We start from the raw sequence: 26,190 nt of genomic DNA, 5'->3' as shown, positions 1-26,190 counted from the left end.
TGAGGAGAGGCATATAGTTCTCAAGATTTTCTGTCCTTTATGTGAAGCTACCAGGGCAAGTGGCAGAGCAAAGCCAGATGGGAGCTGGGTCAGGCGGGTTTGCGCTCTGAGTCTTTGCTGGCAGGGTACACAGCAGCCCCTGTGGGTGTTGGGGGGATGGGAGCAGGTCTCAGGTCACTGGGTTGACCTTCCGGAGGGGAGTATTGCTGCCTGTGCTGCACAGAAGGCTTCGCACATGGAATGGTGAGTAGCAGGCAGCGGTAAGCCCCCACACAGTTCCCACGTACTTGGCGAGGCAGATCCACTCCCACAGTGTTACACTGGCAGCAGTGAGCTAAGTTCCAGTCAGCCTGCACTCAGAACTCCAGTTGCCCATGTGAAAATAACAGCCGCTTTCAGACGACGCCTCTCCCCATCCACTGCAAAGCCTGGTGCCTGGCTCCTGCACTTGCGGTTGCAGCCCACTTTTCACTCTCCCCTGCCCTGGTCCTGGCCAAGGGAGTTCATCCCCACCCAAGGTTCTATTGTGAAACCCCCTTGGGGGCTTCCTTCAACCTGAGACCAACTGCTTGAACTTTTCGGCTGTCCTCCGCAGAGTCCCCAGTGTGGAACAGTAGGGAATGGCTTCCATCGGTCTACACGAGGATCTGGAAGTGCATTCACGGGTCTTCCCGCCGTTGCTCCTACTTTTATATTCCACAGGCCTCCCCAAGTCGGTTCCTGCGCCGGCTGGAGTTAGAGCCTTCCCCCATTGCCTGGACTTTCAGGGTCCCTGGTGGGGGTGTCTATCCCCAAGGCAGTCTCTCCCTTCCTCTCACTCTGGGGACTCGCAGCCCTTGCCTGACTCACAGTGTAGGCGGCAGCCTCCTGCTTCCTTCAAAAGGTCTGTCGATTCCTTCGGTTTTCCTATTCAGTTTCTGTGTCGCTTCTTGGAAATAAGTTCTCAGTGTGACTCTCTACACACTATTTTTTCCTTCCAAGTGGGAGAAGTATGCTAGCAATGCCTCTAATCTGCCATCTTGAAAAGCTTTTGTGGTATATCTTTTGCTATTCCTATATTTGTACCTATTTATATTACTTTGTTTGGGTGTGTCTCTTTGTGCTGGGTGCTTGGAGATTTCCCTGACATGATCACCCAGCTCACCAACTTACTACTTATTTATATATCTCAGCTACTAAACCTATTAATTTAAAAAATTCAGCACTAATTATGTTTTCATTTCCAGTCTGTGTTTTGGTATTTTCCTTAGATGCCTGTTGTTATTTCATGCCTGCCTATTCTTGTTTCATAAATACCTGATGTTTTATGGATTTACTTCGGTTTTCTTTATAAGGTTATTGAATATACTAATTTTAAAGACCTTTTCACATTGACTTTTTTAAATGTTTTCTCTGTGGAGAAGTTCTCTTTATTGCTGTTTTTGCTTTTAGTTATTGTTGTTCTTGGATTGGTTAGCTATCTCTCATGGCGCTGCTGTTCTCCAAATCTTTGGAGATTCCTGCATGCACTGCTATCTTTCCAGGAATAACGCCCCAAGTGATTAGGGGTTGTCAGGGTCTCATGAAGCATGGCACCTGCCCCAACCTCCCTGTGGTGGCTGCTTCTAATTGAGGCTATGGCTTCTTCTCTGCTTTCTTCCTGAAAGATGTCTCTCTGGTACGGTTTGGCCGTGTCCCCACCCAAATCTCATCTTGTGTTGTAGTTTCCATAATCCCTCCATGTTATGGGAGGGACCTGGTGAGAGGTAATTGAATCGTGGAGGCCGTTACCCCATGCTGTTCTCATGACAGTGAGCGAGTTCTCATGAGATCTGATGGTTTTATAAGGGGCTTTTCTCCCTTTGCTCAGCACTTCTTGCACCACCATGTGAAGAGCGATGTGTTTGCTTCCCCTTCCACCATGACTGTAAGTTTCCTGAGGCCGCCCCAGCCCTGCAGAACTGTGAGTCAATTAAACCTCTTTCCTTTATAAATTACCCAGTCTCAAGTTTGTCCTTATAGCAGTATGAGAACAGACTAACAGACTCTTCCCTCCCTATGAGAACTGTCATAGAGCAAACATTAAAAGTGAAGGCTGTGGAGTGTGAGAGTCCATGTTCTAATTCTGAAAGCTGGGTGATCTTGAGCAAATTCATTACTCTCTATCTGCCTCAGGTGTCCTCACCTGTAAAAGGAGATTAATGGTAGCACTTACCTCATGGGGTTGGAGTAATGATTTAATGAGATCTGACATACCATGTTTGATGCAGTATCTGGAGCATAACACATCTTCAATAAATGACGCGGCCACTATTCCTTCATGTTATGTGGAGACTCATTTCTTGTTCATAAGTGTAATTAGACATTGATTAATATAATTATATACTTTTTCATTTTCATTTCTGTGAGTGTGGAATCACAGAGAGGGGAAGATTTCACCATGTGCATATCTGCCACATTGAAACATTTGAATGAAAATATGATAAATTTTACAATTTTATTTGACAATTTCTCATGACAGATGAAGAATCTAAAACCCAGCATGCAACAGAAATGTTTTTGGACAGGCCTTTGTTAGTCATAGATGATGGAAGAGCAACCATTTCTCCCAATAAAGTGGTTTTTCTAAAGTACAGCTGTGGCAGGGAAGCAGTGAATGCTTCTTCCACACAAAAAAATTATTGCCACAGTTTTTTGGCTATAATTAAGTAGAAGTCTAGCATTTTGTATAGATTATATTATTCTACCGTATCTCTACAAGGTGCACGTTATAACCTCCATTTACGTACAGTCAAACTAAGGCTCAGAGAAGTAAAGTGTCTTGTTGAAAGCCACACAGTTGGAAATTATAAGTGGAGGGATTAATGTATGGATTGACAGGGAGCAGGATGAAGAAAATCCCAGAGGGAGCCATAATATCAGAATGGCAGGGGTAGTCCAAGGGCTTCATGTAAGCTGGGTCCCAGGAGGACCAGGGAGTTAGATAGGAGGAAGTCCCTGCAACTTGCCAGGCAGTAAGGATCCATTCAAAAGCAATACCTGAGTTCCCTCTGTTTACATGGCACCATGAGTATCAATAATGCCCGACTGTGTTTCAGGCATGGTATAGTTATAACATCTCTTTTAGTCTCCACCATAACATCTGCAGGGAAAGCCTTATTATCCACATTTAGGAGATATTATCCTAAACTTATTATCCACAGTTTAGCGAAACTGAGCCTAGGAGGGCCCAGTAGCTTGCCCAACTCCTTAGCACACCCTCTTGGTTGGGGAATTTATTCTTCCTCCCTCCTCAGGTTTTATCTGAATACAGTAGTGAATGAAATAGGTGTTCTGTTTACAGAACAAAAGGTACTGAAATTGATGTGATGGCCCCAGGAACCTGTCCACCGTATTCTCCTCCCATGATAACCCTGTCCCATCTCTGGAATCCATAATCCCCACCTACCTCCTAAAGCAGATCCTTATTACTCATGGTGTAGAATCCTTCTAATATGCTGTTAAATTCAGTTTGTTAGTATTTGGTTGAGAATTTTTGCATCAACAAATTATAAGACCAACAGTCCACAAAATGGTGTGCAGCTGCACCTGACGGAAATTTTAATTTTGCTTTTCAGTGGAAGTTTAGGTTCCAATGGGCCCCATTTCAGATGAGCAGAGCCTTGCATGTGGGACAATCTATGGTTCATGATTGCAACAGGAGAGTATTGTTCCTAGATCTGGACTCCAGGATAGGAGATCCCAGTAGGTAACCAGGCATTTGTTGTTTTAATGGGATATAGCACAAGGGTGAGAGGGGCATTGTTTTTGCATCAAAGGCCCTGGGGAGATGTATGGCCATCATGAATGGTCTAGAAACTCCAAAAAGCATGAAAGAAATTGCTAAAGTCTCCACAGAGAAGAGGTATTTTTGTTTCTTTGTTTATAGGCACTAACAGGGGTGCCTATTGATTATAATTTGTAAATAAACTTTGTAAAAGAAGAATATGTTGCCACTGGTGCCTCAAAACAACTTAGAGATGCTGGATAATGTGATGTTAATATGCACATCACATGAATCTCCTTTGAAGAGGTTGTTATCAATGTTATGTCATCCCGTGCTCTTGAAGAAATGTAGATGTCATTATTGATATTTAAACAGGATCCTCACTTCAGGATAGAGACTCTTGGCAGAACTCCAAAAGGTAACATGAAGCTGCACATAGCACAGCAAAAGAAAGCCATCAGTGTAAAAAGCCTTCTCAAGTTGTGGAGCCATCAGAGTAGCAAATTAGTAAGCCATGAATAGTTAAAGAGCATCTCCTAGGAAATTTCCACCCCAGTTTAGAATGATCCCATTCTCATTGCCATTAGTATTGAAAATGCTAAAGTCAGGCTATCGGGTCTTTATGAATCACTCTAAGATGGTCATGAAAATTTCACTTGGAAAGGCATATGGAATATGATTTATTTTACTCACAGGTCCTAGAGAGGGAAGTAGGGCATGCCACGTAGAAAGCCATATGAGAAGAGCTCCTAGGAAGCAGGCTCAATCAAGCAGATGGGGAAGCAAGAGAGAAAGAATTCCTCAGCAAGTGCCTTTACTGGGAGTCAGGGTAGAGGGTACAAGCAAAGAGCATGATGGGATTTACTGGTGTCTTTTTATGGGATTAGGTCACAATATGGGAGGGCAAGAAAGGGAACTTGTGCCAGGAGCCAGCCTTATCACACTGGTGCACCTGGTCACCTGGGCAGGGTACTCACAGCATGATTGTGGGATGTTGAAGCATCAGAAAAATATGAACTAAAATAAATTTACACGTAGCAGGACTTTTTTTTTTTTTTTTTTAGACAGAGTCTCAATCTGTCACCAGGCTGGAGTGCAGTGGCATGATCTCGGCTCACTGCAACCTCCAACTCCCTGGTTCAAGCTACATGATCTCGGCTCACTGCAACCTCTGACTCCCTGGTTCAAGCTATTCTCCTGCCTCAGCCTCCTGAGTAGCTGGGATTACAGGCATGTGCCACCACGCTCAGCTAACTTTTGTATTTTTTAGTAGAGACAGGGTTTCACCATGTTGGCTATGATGGTCTTGATCTCCTGACCTCGTGATCTGCCCGCCCTGGCCTTCCAAAGTGCTGGGATTATAGGCATGAGCTACCATGCCCAGCCTGGACATTTTTATTTATACAACTTGCAGTTGCCATGTAGCATCCTTTTATTTCTACCTGAAACCACTCTTGTAGGTAAGGTTTAATGGTAGTGAACTCTCTTAGTTTTTATTCATCTGAGAATATCTTAATTTCTCCCTCGTGTTTAGAGGATAGTTTTCCCAGGTATAAGATTCTTGGTTGATAAGTTTTTCCTCTTTCAGCATTTTCAGCATATCACTCCTCTGCCTTCTGGCTTCCAGTGCTTCTGATAAGAAATCGGCTGATCATCTCATTGAAGAACTCTTGTATGTGAGGAATCCATTCTCTATTGCTGCTTTCAGGATTCTTTCCCTGACTTTAGTTTTCAACAGTTGGATTATAATGTGTCTTAGTGTGGGTCTCTGAATTTTTCCTTGAGTTAAACTTGAGTTTCTTCAGAATCTTAAATTTGAGGATTCATGTATTCTATCAAGTTTCAAAAGGTTTTGGGGTATTATGTCTTCAAATAATCTGTTCCTTTCTCTCTTCCTCTTTTCTTCTTCTAGAACTCTAACAATGTTTGTGTTGATCCATTTGATAATGTCCCACAATGTCCTCAGGTTCTGCTTGTTTTTCTTTATTCCTTTTTCTTTCTATTCCCCAGTCACAATAATTTCAATTATTCCATATTCCAGTTTTCTGAATCTCTCTTCTGACTGCTCACACCAGTTGGAGAACACCTCTAGTGGATTTTTCAATTATTGTACTGTTTAACTCTTAAGTTTCTGTTTATTTTTTATAATTTCTCTTGCTGTTGTTCTTATTTTATTAATGCATCATATTCCAATGTTTCTTTAGTTTTTTTGTCTGTTGTTTTCTTTAGCTGTTTGAGCATGTTTAAGACAGTGATTTAACATCTTGGTCTAGTGTCAGAAAGGGCCCAGTATATGACAAGGGTCTTTGTAGGACATATGACAATGGAAGCAAGATGTGGGAGTGATGGGAAGATGTAACTGTGAGGAAAGGAATGTGGCAGCAAGGAACAGAGCCTCTAGAATACACACAGCTTTGCTGACACCTCTTATTTAAGGGGTAAAACATGGTGCTTTCATATACATAGACATAGTGTAATGGTTATTACAGTCAAGCAAGTGAACATATCCACCCTCTCACATAGTTACTGTGTGTGTGTGTGTGTGTGTGTGTGTGTGTGTGTGTGTATAGGGCATCTAAGATAGACTCTTTGAGCAAAAATACTGAATTCAATGCAATGCTATTAACTCTAGTCCTCATATTGCACATTAGATCTCTGGACTTCTTCATCCTACCTACCTGCAGTTTTGTATCTTTTGGCCTGCATCTCCCCATTACCTCTCCGACTTCACTCCTGGCCACCAACATGTCATCCTCTATCTTTGTATATTTGAAGATTTTTCTCCTTGATTCTATCCAGTAACATGATTTTGGACTTCTGACCTCCAGAACTATCAGATGATACATTTCTTTTGTTTTAAGATGCTAAGTTCTGATAATTTGTCACATCAACATTAGGAAACTAAGGTAATGTAATTATGCTATGGGCGAGAAATTCTCAGGGGCTTAAAACAATGTTGTACTTGTTAGTTAAGCTGTATGTTCAGTGTGTGTGGAGAATTCATGGTCATTCAGGCATCCAGGCTGATGGAGCAGACCTCATCAGAGCCTTGTAGGTCTCTGTGCAAGGGAGAAGTTAATCCACAGAGGCTCTTGCAGTTAAATGCACAGCCCACAAATTATACCCATCATTTCTGCTCACAACTCAGTGGCCTAAAGCAGTCACATGGCTCCACCCAATGCAATGATTCAGAAAGTCTGGCCAGGCGAGGTGGCTCACGCCTGTAATCTCAGCACTTTGGGAGGCCAAAGCAGGCAGATCAACTGAGGTCGGGAGTTTGAGACCAGCCTGACCAACATGGAGAAACCCCATCTCTATTAAAAACACAAAATTAGCCAGGCGTGGTGGCGCATGCCTGTAATCCCAGCTACTCGGGAGGCTGAGGCAGGAGAATCCCCTGAACCCAGGAGGCGGAGGTTGTGGTGAGCCGAGATCATGCCATTGCACTCCAGCCTGGGCAACAAGAGCGAAACTCCGTCTCAAAAAAAAAAAAAAAAAAAAAAAAGAAAGTGCAACATTCCATATGGCCAGAAAGTGGAGGCACAAATATTTAGCAAAGCATGACACTTCCAAGGGGGGCTCAGGAGCTCCACTCAGGTTAGCAACCGCATGCTCTTCCATGAAACTGAACCTCTCTGTGTCTCAGTGTCCTCACTTATAATACAGTCTCATGTTACAGACTTGTTGTGAGGGTTAAATGAGATAATACACACAGTGTGCTGAGCTCAAGGCCTGCTCCTGGTATGCACCCAGTCATTGAAGTTCATTGATAAACACTTGAGGAAACATTCAAGATCACGTAAGGATGAGTAAATGACTACTCTGTTACTTTCTAGGAGTGGCAGGTGAGGAGCTGCAGGTGATTCAGCCTGAGGCATTTGTGTCAGTTGCAGCTGAAGGGATGGCCACTCTGAACTGCACTGTGACCTCCCTGCTCCCTGTGGGACCCATCCAGTGGTTCAGAGGAGCTGGTCCAGGCCAGAAATTAATCTATAGTCCAAAAAGATGCCACTCTCCCCGGGTAACAACTATTTCAGACCAGAGAAAGAGAAACAGCACAGACTATTCCATCCGCATCAGTAGCATCACCCTCAAAGATGCTGGCACCTACTACTGTGTGAAGCTCCGGAGAGCAATTCCTGCCAACGTGGAGATTAAGTCTGGACCAGGGACTCAGATGTCTGTGCGTGGTGAGTACAGTGTAGGCCTCCTTCATCCCCTAAGGTGTGACAAGAAGTTAATAATAGCACTGTCTTCTGTCAGCAACAATCAAGGGTGGCAGTGGGTGCTCACTTTCATGATCTGATGCCACCCTCTTCTACAAATCAGGTATATTGAGGCCTGGAGATGTCATGCTATTCACTCAAGTCTCCGTGACTGGTAAATGATGGGGAAGTCTGAAACCTCAGTCTGCCTGGCACCATAGCCTTTGCCTCTTCTAATCTGGCCCAGCCATGTTTCCACAGATAAGGGAGCTGATGGTTTGAGTGATTTTCCCAGGCACAAGGCTAGACCTTGCCTGCTGCGTCCACAGAGCACGTTCCCCCCAGCGTGGCCGAGTCTCTTCTTTACGTAACACGCATTCATCAAGAACCTACTGTGTGTGAGTCTCCACCATGGTTGCTGGGCAAATAGTTGTTAAAAAAAAAAAAGGCACAAGCTCTGCTTTCACCAAGCTTACATTCTGTTCCCTTCTAATGAGGATAAATCCATCCAGAGCACTGAGGGAGTAAATTGGGTTTTTCTTTATTTAATCTTCAGAACCATCACACTGGGAAGATTCCTGAAGGACACAGATTCACTGTTTAATCTGATGGCCGTGGTGAAAGGAGATGCCAAGAGCTTTATGGGTCTATCCAGGATGTTTGTGGGTTGTTCAGGAAACCCTTGTGTGATTCAGGGACTGCTTCACACAGTCACTAAAGGTTTCAAGCAGAGCTAGGCCATCTCAGAATGTCCCTCGCCTAAGAGAAGAGGTCCCCTATATGGGTGACTTAGGGGTCCCCCAGTTAAGGCAGCAGAATGCTTATTTTGGGTTTTCTTTCAGAGGCCCAGGTTCCTCAATTTAACTCCTGAATCCTGGAATATCAGTGCAAAAAGGACCTTCAGACCATTTAGCCCGATGACCTTTTACAGATGGGAGACTGAAGCCAAGAAATGACAGGGGCCTTGCCCAAGGTCACAGGGCCAGTTAGGGTTGGGGCAAGAGCCCAGATCCTATTCCAGGCAGGCTTCGTTCCATCCTGGCATTAGATACTCTCTCCATAGAAGAGTCTGGTGCATAGTAGGTGCTGAATGAAAGCTCCTTGAAAAGAACCGAGTAGGAAGCCAGTATTTCTCCTTTTCATAGTTACTCAAAGGTTTAGAATGCTTCTCTCATTCATCCTCTGTGCTCTGTTGGTGATTGGAAAACCTCTCCCAAATGCAAGCCATATAATTTCTTATTGAGATTCCATATAAGGACATAGAGACCTGCTCCATTGTTTACCAGCTGCAGAATATGTCAATTTATGGAAATATCAAATGTTATTTTGCAGACTTCTGTTGATGGATATGTAAGTGGTTCCCAACCTTGAGCTTTTGAAACAATTCTGCTGTGGATGACCCTGCACATATGTTATCCTACTCTGGTGGCAGATGCCTGCCAGAAGTTGCATTGTTAGGTCAGAGAGTGTATGTGTTTTAATTTATATGGATGTTGCCTAATTTCCCTCCTAGATGATACAGCAATCAAGGCTCCCCAGAACCCTTGAACATAGGTAGGAATGTGGCTTTATCCTAATTTGCAAATATTACAGACAAAGACACTAAAATTCCCAGGTGGTGCATCTCATACCTAGAACAATGACAGTTAGCAAGTGACTCAGGTTTAACTGAGATCTGCTAACTCCTAGTAGGGTTCTCACTCCTCTTTGCCATGCTATTGGCCTAAGTGACCACTTGGATGAAAGAAGAGGGAGGTGGGAGGGGGCCAAGGAGCAGCGGTTGTGTCAGATACTGTACCGTCATCCTGGCATTTTCTCCTTTTAACCAGTGCTATGAAGTCGGAGCCATTTGCTGTCCCTTTTACAGATGAAGACATTGAGGCTCAGAGAGGGAACCTGAGTGGTGAACAGGTCAGGGATCCAAGGTTTGAATCCCACAAGCCTGATTGATAGCCCCTGTCTCTGCAACACCCAGCACACTTGTTAAACTGTAGAGAATCCCTCCAAACTTCTCATTCTGAACTCTTGCTTTGGAGAACTGAACAGCCCAGGTAGCCTCAGATGGGGTAAATGGAGGCCCCTGGGATGGCCTCCCAGGTGGCCCCTCTAATGGATCCTCCTGTCTCCTGATTTCCAGTCCGGGTGCCAGCTCCTACTGCCTCACTCCTCCTAGGTCTCCTCCTGGGCTCCAAGGTGCTGCTGCTGGTTGATGTCTCTGCTGCCTACGTCCACCGGAAGCAGAAGGCCTGACTGTAAGTGTAGAGGAGGGAGGGTGGGCCAAGGGCTGCTCCAGAAGGTCAGGCCAGCAGGAGCCACGCAGCCTCAGGGTGAGTGGAGTTTGGAGAAGGTGATGGGGCTTCCTCAGCACCCTCAGAAGTCTCAGTCAGGGAACCCTCTAGGAGAATCCCAACCCCAGGAAGTGTGTGGGTGCTGCAGGAGGTGGGCTACCGCAAGGGTGTTCAAAGGTGTCCACAGCACCCTAGGGGCCCATAGGGGAGGTGGGGAGAGGGGGCTGAATGAGGGCCAACTTTGTGGGTGGTCCCTTGCAGGCCATCTCTCAATTATTTGATGCTGTACTCCATGGCGTCTAAGGAATCCCCACTGTAGAGTACTGTTGAGACGCCTCAAGTGGGCTGCTCTTAGTGCTCTCAGGCTCTCAGCGCCTGAGTGGCAGGTATGAGGGAAAGAGCGTCAGGACTTGGGAGGAGGGCTGAGCAGGTGAAATTCTGTCTCAGGGCTCCCTGTCCACCCACAATAGGCATCCCAGGAGGAAGACCAGCACTGAGGACATAGCAGACTCTCAGGAATCATTTCTTGAATGATGAGCAGATGACTAAATGTGGACGTGTTTCCCACAGCTCCTTTCCTCCTCCCCCGCCATGTGGGACCCTCAGTCTGTGCTGCCTCCTTCCTTCCTTGAAGGGCTCAGCTGGAGAGAAGGAGCTGGCGAGAAGCTTCCCCAGACTCAGCTCCAAATGCCTATCCTCCCAGGACATCTTCCTGCCCACAGGCTCCTGTTACTCCTTTGCAGAGTCCTTGATGCTCCATAGCAGGGTCTTCATTCATGGTCCTGAGCAGAGGCCATGGGATGGGGCTCTGGGGAGTGACTCACGACACCTCCCTAGGATGTGGGAAACATGCCAAATCTAAACACATTAGGACTCCTTGCATCCATCGCCTTGGGACTGGCCATAAACCACAGACTCTCTCTAGCCTCTCAAGAGTTATTCTGCCATCTGGATTCCTGCCTACTCCAACTTCCCAGCCTTGGTGAGGTTCACTATTGCCTCCTGAATACAAACGAACCCCCATCCCAATTTTAAGAAAAAAATGATTCTCCTTCCTCTTTGTCTCACACCAAGAAAGAAAGAAGCTCTCCCTGCTTTCTCTGTGATGGGACACTAGTTCTGCTAGCATCCTGCAGCCTTCCCAGCCTTGCTGCTCGTGGTAGAAATGCTGCCACAGTCCAACATCCTGGAGTCCTCCTTGATTTCTCACTCTCTTTTTTTTATACTCTGCATTCAATTCTGCCTTTGAAATGCTTATGTCCACTTATATGAGACAGTAAATGTTTAACAATGGACTTTCTGAAAGGGAAAAACAAAACGCTGATTTGTAGTGCTTGCCAATCTCTGTAGTATGAAAATTCCCAACATAGACAGTTTCAAGCCATCAACAGTTAAACAACCAGATTGCAAAATTCCTGAAATTTAACAATTGGCTCTCAGCTGCTCCAGCACAGCACTGAGTTACATGCCTAATTCACGCATTTCTCACCTCCACCACCTCTCCCTGTCGCAGCTAGCATCATCTCTTCTGGTAGCATTCCAATTGCCTCTACTGGCTTTCAGTTTTCAGCCACAGTGATTCTTTGGAAAAGTCTAGTTGTATACTCCTCTGCTTCTTCTCCAACACAGCTACATGGTTCCCTTCATCCCTCCTTCAACTCTTTCTGCCTAATGTCTACTAATGTAAACCACCCTGTATAAGATATCAATTTCCCTCCCTACCCTGATACTCTATCTTAACATGATGAATTTTTCCTTAGCACATATTACCATCTGTATTATTCTGAATACAGGCAGTTCTCACTTTTCATGGCAATGCAGGATTGTAAAAATGACCGTGCAACCTGAAACCTGGGAAAGCAATCTCCATATCCAATTGGAAAAACAACGATCATTCTGTGACTTTTACAATTTTTTGTCAAAATATTAGAAACAAAGTTACAAACGTAGGAGGCAGATTTTCTCACCTTTACATGAAGGTTAATGGTAGCACTTACCTCAGGGTCAGAGTGTTGAATTAATGAGGTAACTGACATAAAATGCTGGATACCATGTCTGGTGTCCAGGACATCTGCAAAAAATAATAGCTTCTACTATTCCTTCATGGCATATAGGGACTACTTTCTTGTTTTAAAGTGTAGACATTGATTAAGATAATTTTATCATTTTTTATATTCGTTTCTGTGGGTATGGAGCAGGAGGTGAAGATTTCACTCTCTGTACATCTGCCACATAGAAAAAGAAATTTGGATGGAAACATGATAATTTTTATAATTTCATTTGACAATTACTTCTGAGAGATGAAGGACTTCAAACCCAGCATGTGACAGGGAGGGTTCCACACAGGCCTTTCTTAGTAATAGATGATGAAAGAGAAACCATTTCTCCTAACAGGGTAATTTTTCTAAAGCACAAGTGTCACAGGGAAGCAGTGAATGCTTGCTGTACACAACATATTAATATAGCCACCATTTTTTAGTTATAATTAATTATGAGTTGAGCATTCGGTACGGTTTATATTATTCCTACCATATCTTTACAAGGTACATGTTATAACCTCTATTTACATATAATCAAGCTAAGGCTCAGAGAACTTAGGTGTCCTGTTTAAAGTCACACAGCTCGATATTGTGAGAGAGGAATTCATTTATGCATTGACAAGAAGCAGGGTGCAGAGGATCCAGAGGCAGCAACTGATCTCAGAGTGGCAGGGATATTTCAAGTACACCATATAAGCTGGGTCTCAGGGGCCTGGAAATCTCGGAGAAAGCCACTGGTGGGAAACTCAGCCTGCAGTAGGGATCCATTCAAAAAATTTTGAGTTCCTTCTCTTCACCTGGCACCATGGTATCAATAATGACCTACTGGGTTTCAGGTATGGTACAGTCATGATCTGTTTTAACATCCACAAAAACACAGCAGTGAAAAACTTATTATTTGCAATTTGGAGAACAAAACTGAGCCTAGGAGGGCCCAGTGACTTCCTCAAATCCTTAACACACCCTCTTGGTTGGAGTATTTATTCTTCCTCTCTCCTCACCTCCAATCTAAATGCAGTGGTGGATGGAATAGGTGCTCTGTGTGCAAAAGAAGGACCATTGATGTGACTACCCCAGGAAATTGCATACCATATTCTCCCCCCATCATAACCCTATCCCCTCTCCATAACCCATAACCATAATTCCCACCTCAGCCCACAAAGCATATCCTTATTAACCTAAACCCATTTCCTCTCCTGGAGGAAGTCAGGAGATGATTCCTTCTGCTGGATGCAGACACATGAAAGTGCTGCTGAGGTCCCTGATTAGACTGAATTTGGGCTAAGTTTTGCCAGTTACATTGATAAAAGTTTGGAATAGGGAACAATTTCAGAAGCACACCTGGTTCCTCTCAAATATTGAGCAGTAGCTTTTGTGAACCCTCCTCCTGCCCCGAACTGAGTAGCACTTGGTTGAGGCCTGGTGCAGAAGAAGAAAACAAGCCAGCAACATCCTAGGGTCTTGAGATGGGAAGTTTAGAAAACAGTTCTTAATCACAGGTCCTTCTTGAACTAACAGCCCCAAATGGTGAATCACCAAGAAGACCTGAAGATGGTGTTAGGGGCCATGTGGAGAGAACATATGGTCAAGGTGTTCAGGAAGCACTATTTCTGCTAAGCCTGTCTGATTCTCCTGAGAATGGAGCATGAGTAACTGTTTGCGTTGTAACTGCCTACTGTGCCTGATTTCTATTTCACTGTTGTACTCTATCATTGCCACTTCCTCTTGAATCAAGGGAGACAGTGCTTGTCTTCTCTCCTCAGAGAAGTTTGAGATCTCCCCAGCACAGACATTTGGACGGAGCAGGCTCCTGAGGTCTCCAGGATACCCATCCCAGCCACCTGGCCCCACCCTCCTGGTCCTTTCCTGCTGCTGATTCTGCTGCTGGGATGCACAGGTGAGCACTGCCTTGGGCTAGAACCCTTTCTCTCTGCTTGCAGCCCTGAAATCCCTGCCCCTGGGCTTTCAGGGATTCCAGACAAGCACAAGTGCTCCCAAGGTAGGCCAAGGACTGGGCATTGTCTGAGAGCAGAAGATCAGGGAGCTGAGCACTTTCTCTGTGGATCTGCAGCTGGCTACCAAGGGATGGAATCAGGTGATCCTTCAACCAGCACCATAATTAGTTACATTTTAAAAATAATATTTCATTTGACAAACACAGAAGAATCATTATTTAAATGCTTACCAGAAGCAGACCTGGTTCCTGTCAAATATTGAGCAGTAGGTTTTGGGAACCCTTCTGCTGCCCCAAACTGAGTAGCAGGAGCCTTGAGCCTGGAGCCTTGAGGCTCCAGGAGGCAAAACCATCTGCCCAAGGCCACAGAGTGAGCTGAGAGACAGCCTGACAGGGTGTGTGGCTCCAGGCTCAGCCCTCTGTTCAGCACCCTGAGGATGTGAAGTCTGAAACAGTGCCTGAGTTGGGCAGGGGAGCAATGTTTCCTGGGGATGTTCAGCCACTGTCCTTCTTCAGGATGCTGCATACTTTGCCCTCTGTTCCCCCTGCTTCCCACTCCTCTGTAATCTCAGTGTTACCACCTATTTTTTTGTGCCCTCTTCCTCTTTAAGAAGGAATTTGCTGCTTTCTGGGCCCTGTAATCCTTTCCTAGGGCTTGCATAACAAAGTACTACAGACTGGGCAGCTAAAATTACAGACATTTACTTCCTTGCACTTTTGGAGGCTGAATGCAAGATCAAGGTGTTGGCAGGGTTAGTCTGTACTGAGGTCTTTCTTACTGGCTCGTAGATGGCCGTCTCTGCTCTGTGTCTTATTACGTGGTCTTCCCTCAGTGTATGTCTGTGTCCTCATCTCCTCTTCTTCTGAGATCGCCAGTCATATTAGATTAAGACCCCCCCAATGACCTCATGTAACTAAATAGCTTCTTAAAGACCCTGTCTCCAAATACAGTCAAATTCTGAGGTTCTGGGGACTGGGGCTTCAACACATGCATTTTGGGGGACACATTCAGCCCATAACAAGTACCACAATCTACCTTGGTTCTTTCGACTTTACCGTGGAGAATTTATTTTCCCTTCCCCAGGACAGGCAGGATTGGAAGACCTTTCCTGGTGCAGCCTGGGAGAGCCCTTCTCACAGCCCACAGACAGGCTGCCTGTCCTCACACCCTACTAAGGCCAGGGAGCTGACCCCAGAATCACAGGGCTGGGCACAGCAGCCTCCCTGCTCCCCACTGGCCCCTGCTGTGAGTCACCTCACAGGTCCTAGAGGACAAGGTTCTCACTTTTCAAATTATTTTTCTTACATATACACTTTACCCAAGTGACAGTGGTAAGAGTTCAGCAATTGAGCTCTTCCTACAAGGTAGACACAGTTCTTAGTAATTTGTGTATTTTAACTCTACTAATCCTCACAACATCCCTATTTGAAAGCTACACCTATTAACTCCTATTTGAAAACAAGGAGTCAGGCAGAGGGAGGAGCTTGTCCATTGTCCCCTACCTCAGTCAGTGGAGCAGCTGGGATTCAAGTCCAGGTGGACCAGCTCCAGAGTTCACTCTTTTAGCCATGTTATGCTACTTGTAGAAATATTAGCACATGCAGGGAAGTAAACATAGGAATAATCATCACCCATCACACCAGTCAGAGAAGTGACACTCAGAGTTAAAACGCTGGTGTATATACTCCCAACATTTGTTACAAATGTGTTGGATGACTTTTATGTGCCAAATATTTTACTGAGATTTTAACAGGTTTCATAATTTTATTTAATGCACAAAACATCTTCATATAGTATAATGACAGAACAAACTTTTATATATATTTGTGAATGCATGTGTATATATGTATACATATATACATATGTGTGTATAAGTGACTATAAGTGTACATACATGTACATAAGATTTCACATTGTTATCTTTTTATTTGCAATGAAATTTTTCAGAAAAGAAATGTATTTTATTTTTGTTTGAAAAAAGCATATATACTTATCATGTACAACATATTATAAGATATGTGTACATGATTAATTTGAGCTAATTAACCTATGCATTACCTTACATGTATATCACTTTTTGTGGTGAGAACTTATAAACTCTGCTCTCTTAGCAATTTTCAACAATACAATTCATGTTATTCACTCTAGAAATCATATCGTACAATACATCTCTTAAACTTATTTCTCTTATCTAAACTAAAATGTTGTATCCTTTGACCAGTATCTCCCAACTATACCCCCTCCCCTGCCCCTGGTAACCACCACTCTAGTCTGTACTTCTTTTTTTTTTTTTTGAGATGGAGTTTCACCCTTGTTGTCCAGGCTGGAGTGCAATGGTGAGATCTCGGCTCACTGCAACCTCCACCACCCGGGTTCAAGTGATTCTCCTGCTTCAGCCTCCCGAGTAGCTGGGATTACAGACATCCGCCACCATGCCCGGCTAACTTTTTGTATTTTTAGTAGTGACGGGGTTTCACCATGTTGGCCAGGCTGGTCTCAAACTCCTGACCTCAGGTGATCCACCTGCCTCAGCCTCTCAAAGTGCTGTGATTATAGGCTCTACTCTCTACTTGTGTGAGTTCAACTTTTTTAGATTCAGTGTATGAGTGAGACCATGTGGTATTTGTCTTTCTGTGCCTGGCTTATTTCACTTAGCATAATATCCTCCAGGTTGGAAATGACAGAATTTCCTTCTTTTGTAAGGCTGATTAGAATTTCATTGTGTATATATACCACATTTTCTTTCTCCATTCATCTGTTGATAGACACTTAGGTTGATTCCATTTTTGCTACTGTAAATAATGCTGCAATGGATATGGGTGCAGATATCGCTGTGACATGCTGATGTTACTTCCTTTGGATATACACCCAGAAGTGAGATTGCTGGATCTAATGATAGTTCTATTTTAAATTTTTGGAGGAAACTCCATACTGTTTTCAATAATGGCTGTACCAATTTACATTCTCACCAACAGTGGGATGGATTCTCTTTTCTCCACATACTCTCCAATGCTACTTAAATTTCCTCATTTTGATAATAACCATTCTAACAGGTGTGAGATGATACCTCACTATGGATTTAATTTGCATTTCTCTGATGAATAGTAAGATTGGGTATTTTTTATATGCCTGCTGGCCATTTTAATGTCTTCTTTTGAGAAATGTCTATTCAGGTCTTTGGCCCATATATTAATTGAGTTGTTGTCTTATAATTGAGTTGCTTGGGTTCTTTATATGTTTTGTGTATTGACTCCTTATCAAATGTATAATTTGCAAATATATTTTCCCATTCTGTATGTTGTCTCTTCACTCTGTTGATTGTTTTCTTGGCTATGTATGTAATCACACATTCATTTCTATATCCACGAGAAATGCACATGTAGAAGCTTTTTAGTTTGTTGTAATTCAATTTGTCTATTTTTGCTTGTGTTGTGTGTGCTTTTGGGCTGATATCTAGAAACTGATTGCCTAGACCAATGTTACAGAACTTTTCTTCTAGTACTTTACAGTTTCAGATCTTACATTTAAGTCTTTAATCCATTTTGAGTTGATTTTTGTATGTGGTATGAGATGAAGTTCCAATTTTATTTCTCTATACATGGATATCCAGTTTACTCAATAATATTTTTGAAGAGATTGACTTTTCCCTATTGTGTGTCCTTGAAACTTTTATCAAAGGTCAATTAAGTGTAAATATGTGAGTTGATTTTATGGAGTTGTCCCATATGGCATTTATTATGTTGAGGAACAATCATCCTATATGTAATTCATTGACAGTTTTTATCATTTAAAAATGTTGAGTTTTTTCATATGCATTTTTGGGGCCTGTGTTGAGATGGTCATAGGGTTTTTGTCACTTATTCTGTTTATGTAGTGTGTCACATGGAGAGATTGCTGAATATCAAACCATCCTTACATTCCTGGGATAAATCTCACTTGACTATGCGAAACACACACAGGATTTTTAAAAGACTTTTCTTATTATTTCCTTCTAACCATTTCTTAGTCTATATGAAATGCACATTAAAGAGATGTTTGGTTTTCCCTCTTGCCCACACTCTCTCTTCTTTTTTACTTCTCTGATCTTACCCCTCAAAGTCCCCCAATCTGTTAAGATAAGCAATAGATAAGCAAACCTCTTGGTAAAATGCATAGTCCCTCAAAATAGAACTTCCATGCATTACTGTATTAGTGTTCCCACTTTCATGAAGGGTAAGTGTGAGGAAGAAAGAAGTGGATAAAGTTGCAGAAACTTCAGCCTATAGCATCTATATCTGTATAGTAACTATATCTATAGTTATATCCATATCCATAGTCATACCTATATCCTCATCATCTAACGTCCATTGAAGCCTCCAAGCTTCAGGAAATCTACTGAGTAAAAACTTTATTTTATTTATTTATTCATTTTTTTGAGTCAAGGTCTCACTCTGTCACCCAGGCTGGAGTGCAGTGTTGCGATCTCAGCTCACTGCAACCTCTGCTTCCTGGGTTCAAGTGATTGCCATGTTTCTGCCTCCTGAATAGCTGGGACCACAGGGGTGTGCCACCACCCTCAGCTATTTTTTTTATTTTTATTTTTAGTAGAGACAGGGTTTTGCCATGTTGGCCAGGCTGGTCTGAAACTCCTGACCTCAGGTATCTGCCCACCTCAGCCTTCCAAAGTACTGGGATTACAGGCTTGAGCCACTGTGCCTGGCCAACTTTTTAATTTTTGAACACCCTCCATGTGGCAGACACTGTTGGAAACATCTTACAGCTCTTACTTTGGATGATCATTATATCCAAGGTAGAGATTCTTATCACCCCCTGTCCCCCACCACACACACACATAGATAAGGAAACAGAAGCACAAAGCATTCCAAGGTCATTCACTGGTAATTGGCAGAGCTATGATTTGAGCTCAGGCACTCTTAATCTAGAGATCACAGTTTTCACCGTTACTCTTCTCAAATACTTCTGGCCCTGATTCTATTCCATGAGATTTCTGCAGCTGCTGCTAGTATGAGTGTGTGCAGGGGTGTGGTATGAGGAAGAGGATGTGTGGTTTTCTTCTCCTGGGCTCTTCTGCTTTCTGTATGATTGCAAATTGATTTTTTCTTCACCAACTCATCTACATGGGAAATTTATTTTCTCCAAATTCAACAGAAACAATCCATTTAAAATAAAAGATTTCAGTCTCTTAAGAAAGTATCCCACTGTGCAATTCACACATTATACACATATTTATTGGATATCTACTATGTTCCAGGACCTGACATAGAAATGTTGGGTGCACTGGTGAATAAAATAGAAAAAGTAGTTCCCCTTTTGTTCCTTATATCCACTGGAGAATGACAGTAACCAATACCCATGATAAGGAGGTAAATAAAATAGTAAATTAGACAGTGAATAGTAAATTAGATAGTGCCAAAAAAACAAGAAAGTATGAGTATATGACTTATAATTTTGAATGTTTTCATATATTCCTTTTATTGATTATTTTTGTCATAGAAAGCCACATTTGTCAAAGGCTTTTCTGCATCAAATGGATAATCATGTGTTTTTCCCTTTATTCCATAAATATGGTACATTACATTGTTGTCATTTGTTTACTGAAACATCCTTGGATTTCAGGAATAACTATTATCTGCTCATGGTGTATTATCCTTCTACTATGCTATTCAATTCAGTTTGCTAGTATTTGGTTGAGTATTTTTGCATTAACAAACCTAGCAGTAATAATGCCAACTGTCAACAGAATGGTGTGCAGCTGGACCTGGCAGTGATTTTAATTTTGTGTTCCAGTGGAAGCTTAGTTTCCAATGTGCTTCATATCAAGTGAGCAAAGCCTAGATGTGGGACAATTTATGGTTAATGATTGCAACAGGAAAGCATGCCTTGTAGAACTGTACTCCAGACCAGGGGATCCCAGTAGGTAACCAGTCATTTGTTGTTTTAATGAAGTATAGGATGAGGCCAAGAGGGGCATTGTTTTTGCATCAAAAGCCCTGGGGAAATTCATGGCCAACATGAGTGGTGAAGAGACTCCAACAGGCATGAAAGAAGTTGACAAAATTTTTATAGAGAAGAGGTATTTTTGTTTGTTTGTCCGTTTGTTTGAAGGCACTAACAAGAGTATTGTTTTCGATGATGTGTAAAAGAATATGTTGCCACTAGAATTTAACAGAAACTTAAAGGTGTTGGATTATATGACATTAATAAGTGTGTCAAATGAATCTGTTTTAAAGATGTTGTTATCAATGTAATGTCATCCCTGTGCTCCTGAAGAAAGGTGGATGTCATTATTGATATTGAGACATGATCCCCACTTTAGGATGGAGAGTCTTGGTAACACTCCCAAAAGGCAACACAAAGCTGAAGAAAGCAGAGTACAAGAAAGCCATCAGGGTAATAGCTCTCCCAAATGGTTGAGCCAATCAGAGTAGCAAATTAGCAAGCCATGAGCATTCAAAGGGAATCTCCTAGGAACTTTCCACCCTAGTTTAGAATGATCCCATTCTCATTGCCATTAGTGTTGAAAATGGTAGAGTAAGTCCTGCTGATTGGGTCTATAAAGAACACTCTAACATGACTGTGAAAATTTCATTTGGAGAGACATATGAAGATGAACAATTTATTCTACTCATAGTTCCCAGAGAACAGGGTATGGCATGCCAGGTAGGAAGCCATACGGAAGGAGCTTCCGTGAAGCAGGCTCAACCAAGCAGATGGGGAAGCAAGAGAGATTGGAACCCCAGGCAAGCGTCTTACTGGGAGTTAGGGTGGAGGACACAAACAAAAACCATGATGGATTTACTGGTATGTTTTAATGCCACTACTCTACTAGGTCACAGCAGAGGAGGACAAAAAGGGGAATTGTGGCAGGGACCAGCTTTATCACACTGCTGTACCTGGTCACTTGGTAGGGTGCTCACAGCTTGTTTCAGGGATGTTGAGGCATCAGGAAAATATGAATTTTTTAAATGTACACCTAACTGGACATCTTTATTTCCTCATACAACTTTGAGTGCCATGTAGCATCCTTTCATTTCCACCCAAAGCACTCCTTTTAGCATTTTTGTAGGTAAGGTTTAGTGGTCATAAACTCTCACCACACCAGTTGGGTGTGGTGGTGGGCGCTCATTTTCATGACCTGATGCCACCCCTTCTACAGATCAGGGAAGTTTGGGCCTGGAGACATCGTGCTATTCATGCAAGGATCCATGGCTGAGGATTTATCTGAGAATATCTTAATTTCTCCCTTGTGTTTGAAGGATGTTTGCCAGGTGTAGAATTCTTGGTTGATAGGTTTTTCCTCTTTCAGCATTTTAAACATATCATTCCTCTGTCTTGTGGCCTCCAATGCTTCTGATAAGAACTCAGCTGATAATCTTACAAGGATCTCTCGCGTGAGAGGAATCGCTTCTCTTTTGCTGCTTTCAGAATTCTTTCTTTGACTTTAATTGTCGACAGTTGGATTATAATGTGTCTTAATGTGGGTCTCTTTGACTTTATCGCTGAGTTAAATTTGGGTTTCCTTGGCACCTTAAGCTTGTAGATTCATGTATTTTATCAAGTTTGGGAAGATTTTGTTCATGATTTCTTCCAATAATCTTCTGCCCCTTTCTCTTTTTCTCTTTTCCCCCAGAACTCTAGTAATGTGTATTTTTATCAATTTGATAATGTACCACCATTCCCTTAGATTCTATTATCTTTCATTTTTGTCGTATCTATACCTCACTCTCAATAATTTCAATGATTTCATCTTCCAGTTTCTTGATTTTTTCCCACCTGCTCACTTGTTAGAGAACCTCTTTAATGAACTTTTAGTTGTAATACTTTCAACTCTAAAGTTCTCGTTTGATTTCTTTTTATAATTTCTCTTTGTTACAGTTCTTATTTTGTTACTGTATCATAATCCTGAATTATTTTAGTTGTTTGTCTATTGTTTCCTTTAGCTCTTTGAACGTGTTGAAGACAGTGGTTTTAACATCTTGGTCTAGTATCAGGGTGGGCCCAATGTATCACATGAGTCCTTATAAGAAGGAGGAGGCAGGAAATTAGGAGTTAGAGAAGCACATGTGAGGATGCAAGCCAGAGGCTGGAGTGATGGGAAGATGTAACTATGAGAAAAGAAATGTTACCAGCTTCCAGAATTAGTAAAGGCAAAGAACAGAGACTCCAGAAAACATAGCTGTTTTTTTAAAAAATTGTATATATGTAAGGTGTACCACATGATGCTTTCCTATACATATACATAGTGTAATGATTATTATAGTCAAGCAAATGAACATATCCATCATCTCACAGTTACTCTGCATGTGGGTGTGTGTCAAGAGCCCATGAAATATACTCTTTAAGCAAAAATACTAAATTCAATACAATATTATTAACTCTAGTTGTCGATATATGGCATGTTCGATCTCTGGGCTTCCTCATCCGACCTATCTTCAATTTTGTATTTTTTGACCTGTATCTCACCGTTACCTCCCTGCACTTCACCCTGGTCAGTACCATTTTATTCTTCACCTTTACATACTTGACTTTTCTTCTTGATTGTAACTCAGTCACACAATTTTGGGCTTCTGAATTCCAGAACTACAATATGATACATTTCTTTTGTTGTAACACACCAAGTTTTGGTAATTAGTCACATCAGCATTAGGAAACTTATGCTATGGGTGAAAAATTCCCAGGGGCTTAAAACAATGTTATTTCTTTTTAAGCTGCATCTTCATGGTGTGTTGGGGATTCTGCATGTCACTGTCGCTCAGGAATCCAGGCTGATGGAGCAGACCCCATCAGAGCCTTGTGGGTCTCTGCGGAAGGGAGAAGGTGATCCATAGAGGTTCTTGCATTTGAATGCACAGTCCACGTATTATGCTCATCATTTCTACTCACAACTCAATGGTCTAAAGCAGTTACATGACCTCAGTAAATGAAATGGTCCAGAAATTGCAATTCTCCATATGGCCAGAAAGTGAAGGCAAAAATATTTAGCAAAGTATGACACTTCCAAGGAGGGCTCAGGAGCTCCATTCAGGTCCTCAACCCAAAGCTCTATCTTAAAATTGAACCTCTCTGTGCCTCATTGTCCTCACTTCTAATACAGTCTCATGTTCTAATACATTCTCATGTTTAAGCTCTATCTTAAAATTGAACCTCTCTGTGCCTCATTGCCCTCACTTCTAATACAGTCTCATGAGACTTCTAATACAGTCTCATGTCACAACAAGCTACAGGCTAGTTGTGAAGGTTAAATGAGATAATATATGCAATGTGCTGAGCTCAAGCTCTGCTCCTGATGTGCACTCGATCAATGAAAGTCTTTGATACACATGAGGAAACAAACAGGATCATGTAAGGATGAATAAATGGCTGCTTTGTCATGAAAGTGAAAGCTAAGGAGGAGTTGCAGGTGATTCAGCCTGAGAAGTTCATGTCAGTCGCAGCTGGAGAGATGTCCACTCTGCACTGCACTGCGACCTCCCTGTTCCCTGTGGGGCCTGTCCAGTGGTTCAGAGGAGCTGGACCAGGCCACGAATTAATCTACAGTCCAAGAGAAGGCTACTTCCCCCAGGTAACAACTATTTCAGACTAGACAAAGAGAAACAACACGGACTATGTTCGAGGAGCTAAATAAAAGCTCCTTAAACAAAACCACTGACCGGAGAGCCAGCAATTCTCCTTTTGTTCGGTTTCCTAAAGGCTCAGAATGCACCTCACATTCAGACACTAAAGCCCATTGGTGATTGGAAAAACTCTTTCAAACATAAGCCCTATCATTCCTTATTGAGATTCCACATCAGGACATAGAGAGCTGTTCCACTCTTTGACAGCTGCAGAATAGTCCAATTTATGAAAATATCAAATTTGTTTTACAGTATTCTGTTGATAAATATGTAAGTTGCTCCCAATGTTGAACTATTAAAAGAACCCTGCAGTGGGTGACCTTGTACATGTGTTATCCTACTCAGGTGACAAATGCCCATTAGAAGTGGCATTACTAGGTCAGAGGGTGTGTGTGTTTTCATATGTAAGAATACTGCCTAATTTCCTTCCTAGATCATTAGCAATCAAGACTCCTAACAACCCTTAAACATAGATGGAGAAGGTGGCTTTATCCTGATTTTGCAGTTATTACAGGTAAAGATGCAAGTTCCCAGTTGATGCATTCCCACCCTAGGCAATCACATCGAGTAAGTGGCTCAGGTGTGACCCCAATCTGCTACTTCCTAGTGAAGTGCTCACTCCTCTTTGCCATATTATCAGCCTAATTGATGCCCTGGATGAGAAAGGAGGGAGGCAGGGAGGGAAGCAGGGAGCAGCAGCTGTGCCAGAGTCTCCTCATAACCAGTGCTAGGAAGGAGGAGCCGCTTGTGGCCTCTTTTAACCCATTTAGAAAGAAAAAAACAGTGCAGCTCACTGCCGGAGCTCATTCAATTTTACATAAACATGCTCTTTGAGGTTGAAGCAAATCTGACTGATTTTCATTGTGAAAATAAAATATAAAAACTGTTCTTGGAGTCATTTCTAAACAGAACTTGTCTCTAATCCTAATGTAACAGAAATGTATATGATATTACGTTCGAATTAGAGACAAGAGTATTCTTGGAGCAAACAGGGTATGGGTTAAAGATGAGGCACTAAAGCTCAGAGAGGAGACCTGAGTGGTGAGCAGGTCAGGGAGCCGAGGTCTGATCCCAACCCAGCCTGACTCACAGCCCCTGTCTCTGCAACCCTCAGCTATGCTTTTTAAAGTGTGAAGAAATGCTCTAACCTCATTCTAAACTCTTGCATTGCTCTGTTTTACAGCAAAAAGCATTCAACACAAAACAAGCAAAAAAAGTCCTGTAGGGGTAGGAGGGGCTGGCTTTACACTCTCTTTAGAAAGGTTCTGCAGATGGCTCATTATATGTCAAGCCCGTTCCTAAAGGACAGGTCTCAGCACACATGAAGCATTTAGGACTCTTCCCCCATGTTGTGCTGTTTCTCCTTCACTCAGCAGCATCTGTGGAGCAAAGTCGGGCCTCCTGCAGCCCAGCAGAGCACATGCCCACCCCTTCTTGGTGCTGAGGACTAAGGATGAGGAGATGAGGTATTTCGTAGTGGGTGAGTGGGGCCACTGTAAGCAAGAGTTTCCATTCTCCCCTTGGGCTGCCAGGAGCCCATAGTGTTTTATGGCTACAGGTTATCTGGGCCCGGGCACCCAGGAGGGAGGCTTCTCTCTAGAATTGCATAAAGTCAAGAATCTCAAAGGGACAATTGGGTGTACGGTCAGTGTTGGGGCTCAAGAATTCAGGGCACTTGCTCTGTTAATGGACATGAGTGCTTGGTAGGACACAGGAAGTACCCACTGGGACACATGGAGGACAAGGAGGCAGTGCCTTCATTTCTCCCAGCCTCAGTTTCCTCATCTGTAAAATGGTGATCATCACGACTCCTTTAGGAGAGGGGATAGGATTTGAGGTTCTCTCTGTAAATCACCTAGCACATTGTAGGCACCCCTAAATCAAGCTGTTATTTCTTGTGATCTTGGGCCAGTCTTGCCTTCCCTTGAGTCCCCAGTTTCCCTATCTGTGCAATGCTGATAATCATGCACCAAACCCACTCTGGGTTCTGTGAGGATGGGAGAGGATGTGCACGGAGTCCTGAATGGTGGTGGTGTTCAGGTTATTACTGAGCTTCCGCAGAACAGTGGTTAGTGCAGGGCAGGCAGGAGCCCAACTGCCTGGGCCACTTCCGGGCTCTGGTACTTCCTGGCTCTGTGACCTGGGACAAGGTGCTCTACCACAGTGAGTCTCAGTGTCTGCACCTGTTGATGATAACACTGACCTCACAGACTGGGGACAGAAACTGAAGGAGTTAAATCCTTTTAAATGCTCAGAGCAGCACCTGGAGTGCAGTAAATGTTCCATAAATGTGAACTGTGTGATGCCGAAGCTATGAGACCTCAGATGGGTCAGTGCTTCTCCA

At 43.0% G+C, this 26,190-nt stretch overlaps 1 protein-coding gene across 1 annotated transcript in view; it reads left to right on the top strand.

Annotated features, from left to right (window-relative positions):
* The window catches only part of SIRPG (signal regulatory protein gamma), a 166,818-nt gene extending 152,670 nt beyond the window's left edge, over nt 1–14,148 (top strand). The window contains exons 12-14 of the mRNA XM_063803317.1: nt 7,582–7,935; nt 10,088–10,202; nt 14,041–14,148. Of these exons, the coding sequence (XP_063659387.1) occupies nt 7,582–7,935; nt 10,088–10,200 (467 nt within the window). The 3' untranslated portion in view covers nt 10,201–10,202; nt 14,041–14,148. The remainder of the gene's footprint in view (nt 1–7,581; nt 7,936–10,087; nt 10,203–14,040) is intronic.
* Nucleotides 14,149–26,190: the final 12,042 nt, after the last annotated feature.

Source organism: Pan troglodytes, chromosome 21 (genome assembly GCF_028858775.2).
Source record: "Pan troglodytes isolate AG18354 chromosome 21, NHGRI_mPanTro3-v2.0_pri, whole genome shotgun sequence".
NCBI classification, from domain to species: Eukaryota; Metazoa; Chordata; class Mammalia; order Primates; family Hominidae; genus Pan; species Pan troglodytes.
Note: the sequence above shows the minus strand (reverse complement) of the source record. Positions and strands in the feature narration are given on the sequence as shown.